General features: G+C 33.4%; 1 protein-coding gene across 1 annotated transcript in view; it reads right to left on the reverse strand.

Moving 5' to 3' along the window:
• The window catches only part of LOC115218300, a 1,044,479-nt gene that overhangs the window by 33,358 nt on the left and 998,621 nt on the right, over positions 1-12,500 (reverse strand). Inside the window, exon 14 of the mRNA XM_036508355.1 lies at positions 10,939-11,274. Coding sequence (XP_036364248.1) covers positions 10,939-11,274 — 336 coding nt within the window. The remainder of the gene's footprint in view (positions 1-10,938; positions 11,275-12,500) is intronic.

Consider the following 12,500-nt stretch of genomic DNA (forward strand, 5'->3'; position numbering starts at 1 on the left):
AAGTCACTTACTTGGGAAGCACACCCACATACTTATATACATACATACATACATACATACATACATACATACATACATACATACATACATACATACATATAGATGGTGTTGTGGATTTCCACTTCGGCATCTGAAACTCAGAGTTTTATCTTGACTACCGAGTAATGTAACATATTGTATAGATATATATATATATATATATATATATATAATCAATACAGATAAAGGGTGAAAAATAATTAATTTAATAAAATCAACAAATTTCACCAAGTAGTATTTCGGTATGTAAAATGACCATATTCGGTAAACGTTTATATAATTATAACAATGAGGGTCTTTGCAACAAGTTGCTTAGACCACATACCGAAAGTATTAGAAATAGCAGCCAGAGGACTGCTATTTCCTTTTATTACAAAAATATGTCTCCACAGACAACAGTATTTGTAACTCATTATGTGGCAAAAAAAGAAGAAAAATAACGAAATCAAACAGTCCACGGTCAATTATGGACTCACGTTTCTGGATTAGAATCAAAGATTCATTTCTTCTTTATTTTTGCCACATAATGAGTTACAAATACTGTTGTCTGTGGAGACATATTTTTGTAGTAAAAGGAAATAGCAGTCCTCTGGCTGCTATTTCTAATACTCTCGGTATGTGGTCTAGCAACTTGTTGCAAAGACCCTCATTGTTATAATTATATATATATATATATATATATGAATTTTTTGCATAATATGATAAAAAAACCAAGGCTGTATAGATATTAGAGCATTTATAGATAGAAGGTCTTACAGTTATTTTTAAGATATTAATTAATAATATCCCTTCATCGGAGACGATGTGGGAGGAAAAATTAAGTCATAGTTAGTTTCGGTCTGCGGTCTATCTATAGCACTTATTCAGCATTACCTGACATTTTTTGGGTCTCAATGACACCATTATCTCTTATCTCTCTCTCTCTCTCTCTCTCTCTCTCTCTCTATATATATATATATATATATATATATATATATATACACACATAGGTAGGTAGGTAGATAGATAGATAGATAGATACATGCATACGTACATACAAACATACATACATTCATACATACACACATACACACACACATACATACATACATATATACATATATACATACATACATACACACGCATACACAGATACATACATACATACATACATGCATACATACATACATACATACATACATACATACATACATACATACATACATACATACATAAATAGATACATATATTCTACGTCTAAGTTATACCGACTTCTATATTGAAATATCTTCTTGATCGTTTATCAGGATGATCATTCAAAACCACGCCCACAAACAAGCACTCATATATTATACATCTTATCGTATTGTTACTTATAATCTCAAACCGGAGGGAATGACATTGAAGGAGGGAGAGAAAGTGAAAGAATCACAGAAGAGGCAGTTATAGAGATAACGAGAAGGATCTGGAATAAAACATTTATAGACTCATAAGTATGTATGTATGTGTGTGTGTATATATATATATATATATATATATATATATATACATACATACATACATAAATACATATATACATACATACAGGTATGTATATATATATATGTGTGTGTGTGTGTCTGTATATGTGTGTGAGTATATATATGTATATATATGTATATATGTATATATATGTATATATATATACACATACATACATAAATACATATATACATACATACATATATATATATACACATACATACATATGAAGAGAAAGAGAGCGGTAGTCGAATTTAGAGAATAGCAGATAATATCTAATAATGTAAGTTTTATGTTGCTTTGCTCATAGTTTTCCCGCCAAAAGGCTATCAGACAAAATGGTGACCGATATACAATTTAACTGTAGATAAGGAGGTACAAATAGAATAATTTGCTATTTATCTACGTGTTTCACGAAATAGCCTTGTTTATGGTCAATATAAACACCTACTCTGTTATTACTATTGATATCTTTATTATCATCACTATTGTTAATGTAGCTCATTTTGATACTGTTGTTACTTTTGATATTATTATGGCTTCAACTGTGAATTATAATGTAATCTATCTATCTATCTATCTATCTATCTATCTATCTATCTATCTATCTATCTATCTATCTATCTATCTATCTATCTATCTATCTACCTATCTGCCTGTCTGTCTATCTATCTATCTATCTATCTATCTATCTATCTATCTATCTATCTATCTATCTATGTATCTATCTATCTATCTATCTATCTATCTATCTATCTTCTATCTATCTATCTATCTATCTATCTATCTATCTATCTATCTATCTATCTTCCTAATGTATTTGAGTGTGTGCGTGTATGTTTGCATATGTATATAATCTATCGGTCATTTTATTTATCTTAATGCAAATCAGTCCATCTCTGTAAAATATACATCCATCCATTTCAATTTACGCAATACATGTATATACGTATATATTCTTGTATGACTTAATGCAGTTGTGAATGTTGTTTGTGTATGTAAGTATATATGGCTATATAAAAACTACCTGCTGGTCAATATATCTGAACATTTAATCATCCAATCTTTGAATCAATAACTCAATATATCAGCTTATTTAACAACAACTATTTATATAAGTAATTAGTAATGTTGAATGCCAGCAAACTAACAGGATAGTGTGGTTGTTTACTTTCGTAAACTTAGTTTTGAGGTTCGGTATCTTTGCGTGGCAGGTTTGGAAAGGTCTTCTACTATAACCTCAAGTTCAAAAATATCCTTGATTTGCCCGAGACTATAGTATCATATATATATATATATACAAACTTTTTTAAAAACCTTTTATAAAACTGTGCATCATTAGAGAACTTTTGAAGTCTGCTTACAATCTAACTTTGCTTTTTATAGAACTCTCTTCGATACTTCATGAGTGTAGCCTCACCCCCTAGGATGTTTGGAAAACTCATATGTGTTTTGGCTGATGAATACGGGACACTTGTATTTGCTGCAATATTTGCAGCTTTTAATAAAGCTGTTCTTCGTATGAAACAATTGTACTGAACAACTAATCCATTCTTGTTGCTTTTTTCTTGTATATATATACATATATATAATCTTTTCTATACTTGGAAACCAATAGCCGTCGTTGCTTTGTCAAACACAAAAGTGTGGCTTAATTTAGCATAAATCAGCTCATTATATATATATATATTATATATATATATATATATATATATATATAATATATTATATATATATATATATATATATATATATATATATATATAATCCAGTAATGGGAAGTTTCTTTCAAAGGAAACCCGTCCAGATTCGATACATTGTTATATTTACAGGCTCGATTCTGCTTCATTTAGGCATGCTTAAAGAAAAAAAATCATGCGAATTCTTTTGCCCTCCCTGTCCTATGCTTCTATAACTATAATTTCTCTCCAGGCTATCTGTAAACTCAATGCCTGTACAATGTTGAGAATTTTCTCTGTTTTACATTGTGTGTGTCATTATGTTTACGCGCGTAGGTTCAATGTGCGCGGGACGTAGTCTTTTAATGTACGGATTTCAGTAAGTATCAGAACAGGATGCTTGAGTGAGTGTCAATTATTTTCCCGAAATTGGCCGGATAAAGCAACTGTGTTGTCTTTGACAGCGTAACGGTCTAAAAAGCCATGGCCATATTACGCAAATAAATGTTACATAATTTCAAAATGATTCAGCTCAACCAAGAAGTTTTTATTGCATGACCAACCTCAGAAGTCACTGCAAGCCACTGATATATATATACAGGGTGTCCCCCAAAAATGTATACACTTGCTGCAACAGTCTGTCATGCCAAGCATTAGAGAGGACTTTGAACAGGAAGAGTTTTATTTCCAGCAAGATGGGCACCTCCACACTACCATCGCGATGTTAGATCCTTTCTTGATGGGATCTTGCCAAACAGGTGGATTGGACGGAGAGGTTTTGTCGAATACCCTCCACGTTCACCAGACCTCATAGCACTAGACTTCTTTTTATGGGGATACCTAAAGGACAAAGTCTACGCACAGAAACCTGCAACAGTCGTTCAATTGAGGGCAACCATTGAACATGAATGTACGAATATCCCAATGGAATTGTTCCATGATGTGTGCCATTCCATCGCTTCGCGTTGTCAGTAGTGTCTGGAGCAGAATGGACATCAGTTTGAAAACATGCGATAACAAGACAATAGAATGATATTTGTAAATTCTTTTACATGTTGAAAATTATTCGAATTATAATAAACCCCAAATTTACAATTATTTAAGGTGTGTATACATTTTTTGGGACACCCTGTATATATAAAATGTATGTAGGTATAAATTAGTTGATTTCTGATAAATTAAGCCACACTTTGTGGTTGACAAACCAACGACGGCTATTGGTTTTCAAGTATAGGAAAGATTTACATATTTTCACAGTTTTGTATATGTAACGACCATAGTAGTTTGTGATTTACATTTAAAAAAATACCCAGGTTTACGTATTGCTGCTTTGGTATATATCAACATAGCCACGTTCGCCACGTGTACAAATGTGAATTTATACATTCAAGTAGTGTATATGACTAAGTAGAGACGCTGCAGGTTCAAGGCAGTTTTTCATTGATTATGATAAACCTGTTCACATTCGCTGGACAACTAGTTTATAAATATCTCAAGATATCATTTGTTTTTCCTTTTAGATCTACAATAACTACACCAGGCCACTTAAATATGCATTTAGCCTAAGTCTTTTTAAAACATAGATGTCAGTAACGTTTATTTAAACTTCAACATTTTGCATGGGTATTTAGCTATTATATTGAATCCTGGAACGAAAGGAAGCTGCATAATGGGAAACCGCGTTACGACTTCCTTACACATCTTTTGAAATCTTAAATTGATCGTATAGATAATAAAATTTTACGATGATAAAATTTCTTGATTTTTATCTGACTCTCTTGCAATGAAAGTGATGTCACATTATTCATTTAAAGCCTTAAATCAAATTTATGTATGATATTCATGAAAAAAGGTTGCTTACTTACAAACATATTTCCCCTCTCCCATGAATATCATAACACTGGTATGGTTTGTGCAGAGCCAGTCGAGTTCTTACGTTCTTCAAATATGTATTGGTCTGGTGCAGCAAATGTCACGATACCAGTGGTAGTTATTATGATGCAGGGTTTCTGTGAAATTACTTTCTCTGAGAGCTGAATGTTGTTTAGCAAAACAAGACACAAGCCCCAACACTGTCACACTTTCTTAGACAATACGACAAAACATTGAACTAAGAATTATGTATAGCTGTATTTTGCTGAACCTTCATTCAACGGAGCGACGATGTATATTTTACTGTATATTTTCGTTTGGGTTAGAATAACTTTGTGGTTAATATCCTTTTTGCTTTTGTAGGAAACGTCAGTCAAATCTCTTTGTGGTATTTGCCTATCCAATAAATTTTTATCACGAGACAAGATGAAATAGATTTTTCAGATAACAATTTTTTTCATTCAGCGATTTCAACTCTTATTTTGAAGCTAATTTTTCAAGAATTTCGAGTATAAAATTACTAATTATAGTATATTTATTGGTAAGATAGAGCTTGTGTCTTGTGAATGTATTATGAAATTTACTATTGTGATGATATCACAATATGCGTTGATGCAGTGAAGTTTATTGATGTTTTCTTCTAGATTCATTATCATCTATACTTCTTACATTGAGTTATTTCATTATTATGTGCTCTACAGGTATCTCTTATGTTTTCTGTCAGACTGATAGCAGAAGTATACAAGCAATTATTGATTGTCCTGTACGTGTTATCACATATTTATATACGATCTCTAGTTTTATCGTCAAATACCATTTAGCAGAGGCTGAAGTTATTTTTTCTATCTTCGTCAAAAGGGATCTGTTGTTCAACGATAGCAAAGGAAAAGTGAAAAATATGCTTCCATACCAAGCATTTAATTTGTTTTTAACCTTTATATGTTCTTCAGTCATCTCTGCCGTATCATTTTCACATAGAAATGCATGAGATCTGAAAGATGATCGAAGCAGTTTGTTTCCGTTTTTATCACGTTATCTTCTATGACAAGGTTTGACTGTTTTATTTCCTTCTATGTTGTCATATAATCGACCAATATAAAAACAGCTACAATAATAACTTGTGGCACATTTCTCAGGCAACGAAAATTCCTGCTGTCGACGTTTCGATGGTTAAGACTGGGTAAACAAAGTCTCAGTAACCGACAAGACATCCCCTTAGTTTTCATAGTAACCAATAGCAACCTGAGTTATATAACGAGAAAGAAAGAGAGAGAGAGAGAGAGAGAGAGAAAGAGAAAGAAACAGTTAAACGGATAAGAGTACTTACACTATCGTGGATAGCTAGTATATTCGATTATATTTATAGTGACAGTATTAGTATTGCATATTCGATTATATTTCTAGTGACGGTATTAGTATTAGTATTGTTATTAATGTCAGCCATGACAGTCTAAAGCAAAATCCCACATGATGTAAATAACCGTTTTTGTAATCCAATCTGTATAATGCTAAGTTACGCAAAACTGTTCACATTGGCTGGACAACTAGCTTATAAATATCTCAAAATAGCTTTTTTTCTTTTTAGATGTAAAATACTACACCAGGCCGCTTAAATATGCATCTTAAAACATAAATGTCAGTGACATTTATTTAAACTTCAGCAGTTTTGCATGAGTATTTAGCTACTATGTTGAATTCTGGAACGAAGGGAAGCTGCAAAATGGGAAACCGCGTTTCGACTTCCTTACACATTTTATATTCTTTATAACAGCAAAATATCCAGATGAGTATCTAGGAAGAGTTAGTTCACTATACTAATGAGTAAAGCTATCAAACGTATTAAGGAGTCCGCTAGTTTTGCTCTGGTATGGTAGATGGCTGCTATATATATATATATATTATATATATATATATATATACATACACAAACACACACACACACATACACATATATACATATATATATATATATATATAATATATATATATATATATATATATATATATATATATATATATATATATATATTGATCAAAATAAAATAAAAACATGATGCGAAGGATTCAGCGGTACATATGTTTCGGGCCTTTATTAGACAGATTTATAACAATGCATAATGTATGTCTGTGGCCTTCTTCAGCCGCGCACAACAGCTTCCACAAGGACATGTGTTACATCAAAAATTCTTGGTTGGGGATGCAAATCCCCTCATTCACGTACGACATAATGCGGCAGCAGCATAGAGTTGAAGCGTCCATCTCTTTCTTCTCTCAATGTAGAATGAGGAAAGTTGGATGTTGAGGTAATGTAAATAAATAAATACATATATAGAGGTGAAGATGGAGGGGCGAGAGTTCGGGACGAGGGATAAAAAATGTATAAAAAGTGTAAGTATAGAATAATATAAAAATGTAGAGGATAAAGGGTTGTAAGTAGATGTAAAGGGGGTATAAAGAAATATAAAGTAAAATAGAAATAGAAATAAAAGTAAAAAAACTGATAAAAACATGATAAAAGTGTAAAAGAATGTAAAGATAAGGATGTATAGAGGTTATGGACCAAGCATGGTGGTCAGGAGATTGATAAAATTTAGTTGTAGAATTGTCAGTACATCAACAGTTTCGTCTGGGGACTTAATGCGTTGTAAATCAGAGCTGATGAGCATTTAATCTGGGTCCTTGAATTAAATGGACTTCTAGTACATACATATCATCATGGATATATACACCCACATACACGCGTACATATACGCCTCCAAGCCTATAAGCATACACACGCACTCGCGTGTAAACACGTACATAAACACACACGCACCCACACGCACGCGCGTACACACACATACATACAACAGAATATCCGCATATACACGGACATACGCGCGTACACGCTCACATGTATATACGCGCGCCCATCACTACACACACACGTATATGCCCACGCCTCTAGGTCCAGGTATAAGATATTAAAGGATGTGTATAAGAATGTATGTAAAGAATCCCGTACTCATGTCAATACGCGCACGCACACACGGCTGTGTGTCCGTATGTGCGTGCACATATACACTCATATACACACACAGAGACACACGCGCACATGGGTATAGCTATAAGATATCGAAGTATGCATGTACATATATGCGCGTGCATATGTATGTATGCGTATACACACGTACGCGGACGCTCGTATATTCAAAAGGTGGATCCATATTTTTACTTTTATCCTACTTCCATTTATTTTTATTTTTAATTTTATTTTTACTTTTATTCTACTTCCATTTATTCTCATTTTCATTTTCATCCCTTACCTTAACTCTTATAATTTTTATAATTCTTATACTTCATTTCTAACTATTACATTGTATTCCTTATTTATACTGTATTTTTTATTTCTAATCTTTACCCTTACCCTCATTCTTACCCCTAACTTATCGCTTTACACCTCTATATATGTTTATTTACTTACCTATGGATCCACCTTTTGAATATACGAGAGCGTCCGCGTACGTGTTATACGCATACATACATATGCACGCGCATATATGTACATGCATACTTCGATATCTTATAGCTATACCCATGTGCGCGTGTGTCTCTGTGTGTGTATATGAGTGTATATGTGCACGCACATACGGACACACAGCCGTGTGTGCGTGCGCGTATTGACATGAGTACGGGATTCTTTACATACGTTCTTATACACATCCTTTAATATCTTATACCTGGACCTAGAGGCGTGGGCATATACGTGTGTGTATGTAGTGATGGGCGCGCGTATATACATGTGAGCGTGTACGCGCGTAATGTCCGTGTATATATGCGGATATTCTGTTGTATGTATGTGTGTGTACGCGCGTGTGCGTGTGGGTGCGTGTGTGTTTATGTACGTGTTTACACGCGAGTGCGTGTGTATGCTTATAGGCTTGGAGGCGTATATGTACGTGTGTATGTGGGTGTATATATCCATGATGATATGTATGTACTAGAAGTCCATTTAATTCAAGGAACCAGATTAAATGCTCATCAGCTCTGATTTACAACGCATTAAGTCCCCAGACGAAACTGTTGATGTACTGACAATTCTACAACTAAATTTTATCAATCTCCTGACCACCATGCTTGGTCCATACCCTATACATCCCTTATCTTTACATTCTTTATACTATTTTATCATGTTTTAATCAGGTTTTTTTACTTTTATTTCTATTTCTATTTTTACTTTATATTTCTTTATACCCCCTTTACATCTACTTACAACCCTTTATCCTCTACATTTTATATTATTCTATACTTACACTTTTTATACATTTTTTATCCCTCGTCCCGAACTCTCGCCCCTCCATCTTCACCTACATATGTTATTATTATTTACATTACCTCAACATCCAATTTTCCTCATTCTACATTGCGAGAAGAAAGAGATGGACGCTTCAACTCTATGCTGCTGCCGCATTATGTCGTACGTGAATGAGAGGATTTGCATCCCCAACCAAGAATTTTTGATGTAACACATGTCCTTGTGGAAGCTGTTGTGCGCGGCTGAAGAAGGCCACAGACATACATCATGCATTGTTATAAATCTGTCTAATAAAGGCCCGAAACATATGTACCGCTGAATCCTTCGCATCATGTTTTTATTTTATTTTATTTTGATCAATTTACCCCACCACCTACACCACCAAACGGTATACACAGGTGCTTATAATTATCAAGTACTCACTCCGAATTTCTATATATATATATATATATATATATATATATGTTGCTTCTCAGAAAACGAAAAAATATATACTTACATTTTTTCTTAGTTTTTTTGCTTTGTTTGCCTATTCTGATACAAGCCCTTATTTCCTTTTCCGAGTAAGAGATAACATGTTTTGCTGACCTCATCGATCTAAAATGTGTAAACAACCATACATGCGCGCACACACATTTGTGCACTCACACATGCATACACATACATTCATATGTATGCACTTGCATACATGTATATAAATATGTATGCGTATGTATAAGTATATATATATATATATATATGTGCAAATACACACACAATACACTCGCATGCATTGTGGGTGATATTTTCAATCGAGACGTTATAATCGTATCTGATTCTTTAACTGCCTCAGTCCGGCGTATGTAAATATATTTACTAGATTGCTGACACTTATTAATGGTTTTCCACATTGTATTGATGTGTCATTTTCAATCATTAATAAAACTGTCAGCATTCTTGATGACACGGGAATGCTAGTTACACGATAATCTTTGATAAAAGTGAAGAGATGTTCACCTTAAGAACATTATAATCCAGTAAATTGTCAGTTAACGACTCGATTAAGGACCACAAAAGATCTGACGATGGCGATTTACGAATATGGGCTACGGCGATAAAGGTATTGTAGCGTTGTTCTTTTAAAAAAAATGTAATAATATAGATAATGATGAATCATGGAAATGAAGAGGAGGAAAATGGTGATTAGGATGATGATGATGATGATGATGGTGATGATGTTGATGATTGATGATCATAACGACAATAATGGTGATGATGGTGGTGGTGATGTTGATGATGACGATGATGACGATCATGGTGGTAACAAAGACGACGCTGCCGCAGACGACAGCAATGACGAAGTTGATGACGATTAAGGTGATCATCTGAAGCTGTGAAAGGGATGTTCATTGTTAATCATTAAAAAAAATGGGTGACAATGATCACAATAATGGCGACGATCCTTATAATAATGGCGACGGTGTTGGTTATGGGACGATGATGTATATGATCATGGCGACGATGAAAATGATGATGACGGCGACGATAACGACGAAGTAGAAACGTCTTTCTTACCTTCGGTAAAAACATGAGACAGAGAGTTCCTGTAGTGGAAAGGAAAATGAACGTTGATTGGATGGCATAAGATAAGGTTGGTCGATCTGAGAGTATTTTTGAGAGTACGACTACTATTGTACTCATGATAACTACGTTATAGACGTTCATTCCAATGTAACGGGAATCGTTCAGGGCAGGTATTTTCACGTTACGGGTCTCCCAAGCCATATACACTCCAAAGATGAGAAGAAGACCTTTGTAGGCATACATGACACCCATCCATTTTTCTAGATGGTTCGATTGACATCTGGATAACTGCGAAATATACACCACATCTTCATCGTCGGTTGAGAGCTGCAAATAATAAACAATAACAAATAAGGACGTGTACGAACGCATGCAAGCATGCATATGTGTACGTGTATATGTGTGTATGTACGTACATGTCTGTATGTATATGTGTGATTGTATGTCAATATATGTTCATGTGTATGTATGTATGTATAAATATATGCTGAAAAGTCGAAATCTGTGAGTCACACACACACATACTGGTAGCAACAAACAATATAGACGTATATAATACAGACAGTAGACTATAATTATTTAATATTACTGAATCTTGAAACCGTTATTCACAAATTTCTGCGGCAGTTAGAGGAAAGTAAACAATTATGTCTATATTGTTACACCATAGCAGCCGTTTGACAAAACGCTCTTACAGGATGAAACCACCTCCTATCGTCTTATGGCAGAAAATACCGCCTATCAACTTATGAAGAACGATTACCATAAACCAAAAAAAAATAAATAAATAAATAAAATAAAAAAACATAATAAAAGGGCTCTACATAGCCTAGTAAGGTGCCAGATGTAGTAATCACATTTCCTTCAAATCAAATACTAATGACTTAGAAAAGGAAGAAAAAAAAATCTGTATCATGCATGTCTGAAACAAATGATGGAATTGTCTTTAATAAAATGCATTCAATCATAGAGCGACTGGATAAATGTTGACCCGAAACTTTAGCCCAGCAGTAAGCCGTTGCAGCAGTAGCTAATAGAATTGTTTCTGTTTTTAGATTCCACATTCGAGTTACCTCTATTTCCAGGACTTTGTATTTTGAAAATTTCTCCATTTCTTTTAGAGAAACGTTGTTGTTGTTGTTATTATTATTATTATTATTATATTATTATTATTATTATTATTATTATTATTATTATTATTATTATTATTATTATTATTATTATATTATTATTATTATTATTATTATTCAGTAGTCTTATTTTTATCACATGTTTTCACTGCACTACCGAGCGCAGCTCTGTGTGCCTTGGGTATGTGCTGTGATTTGTTGTGTGCATTGAAAGTGTTTAATGTAGGATGTGTTCAATGCCTAGCAGTGCTATTATCTGTATGTTATATATACTTGTAAGTCCTGGTACTTTTGTTATGTATTTGTTTGAATATTTTTTTTATCATACCTAATGCGCCTAATATGATAGGAATTGTTTCTGATATTAGGCTCCACATTCGAGGTACCTCTATTTCCAGATCTTTGTTCTTTGAAAGTTTCTCC

This window comes from Octopus sinensis, linkage group LG13 (genome assembly GCF_006345805.1).
Source record: "Octopus sinensis linkage group LG13, ASM634580v1, whole genome shotgun sequence".
NCBI classification, from domain to species: Eukaryota; Metazoa; Mollusca; class Cephalopoda; order Octopoda; family Octopodidae; genus Octopus; species Octopus sinensis.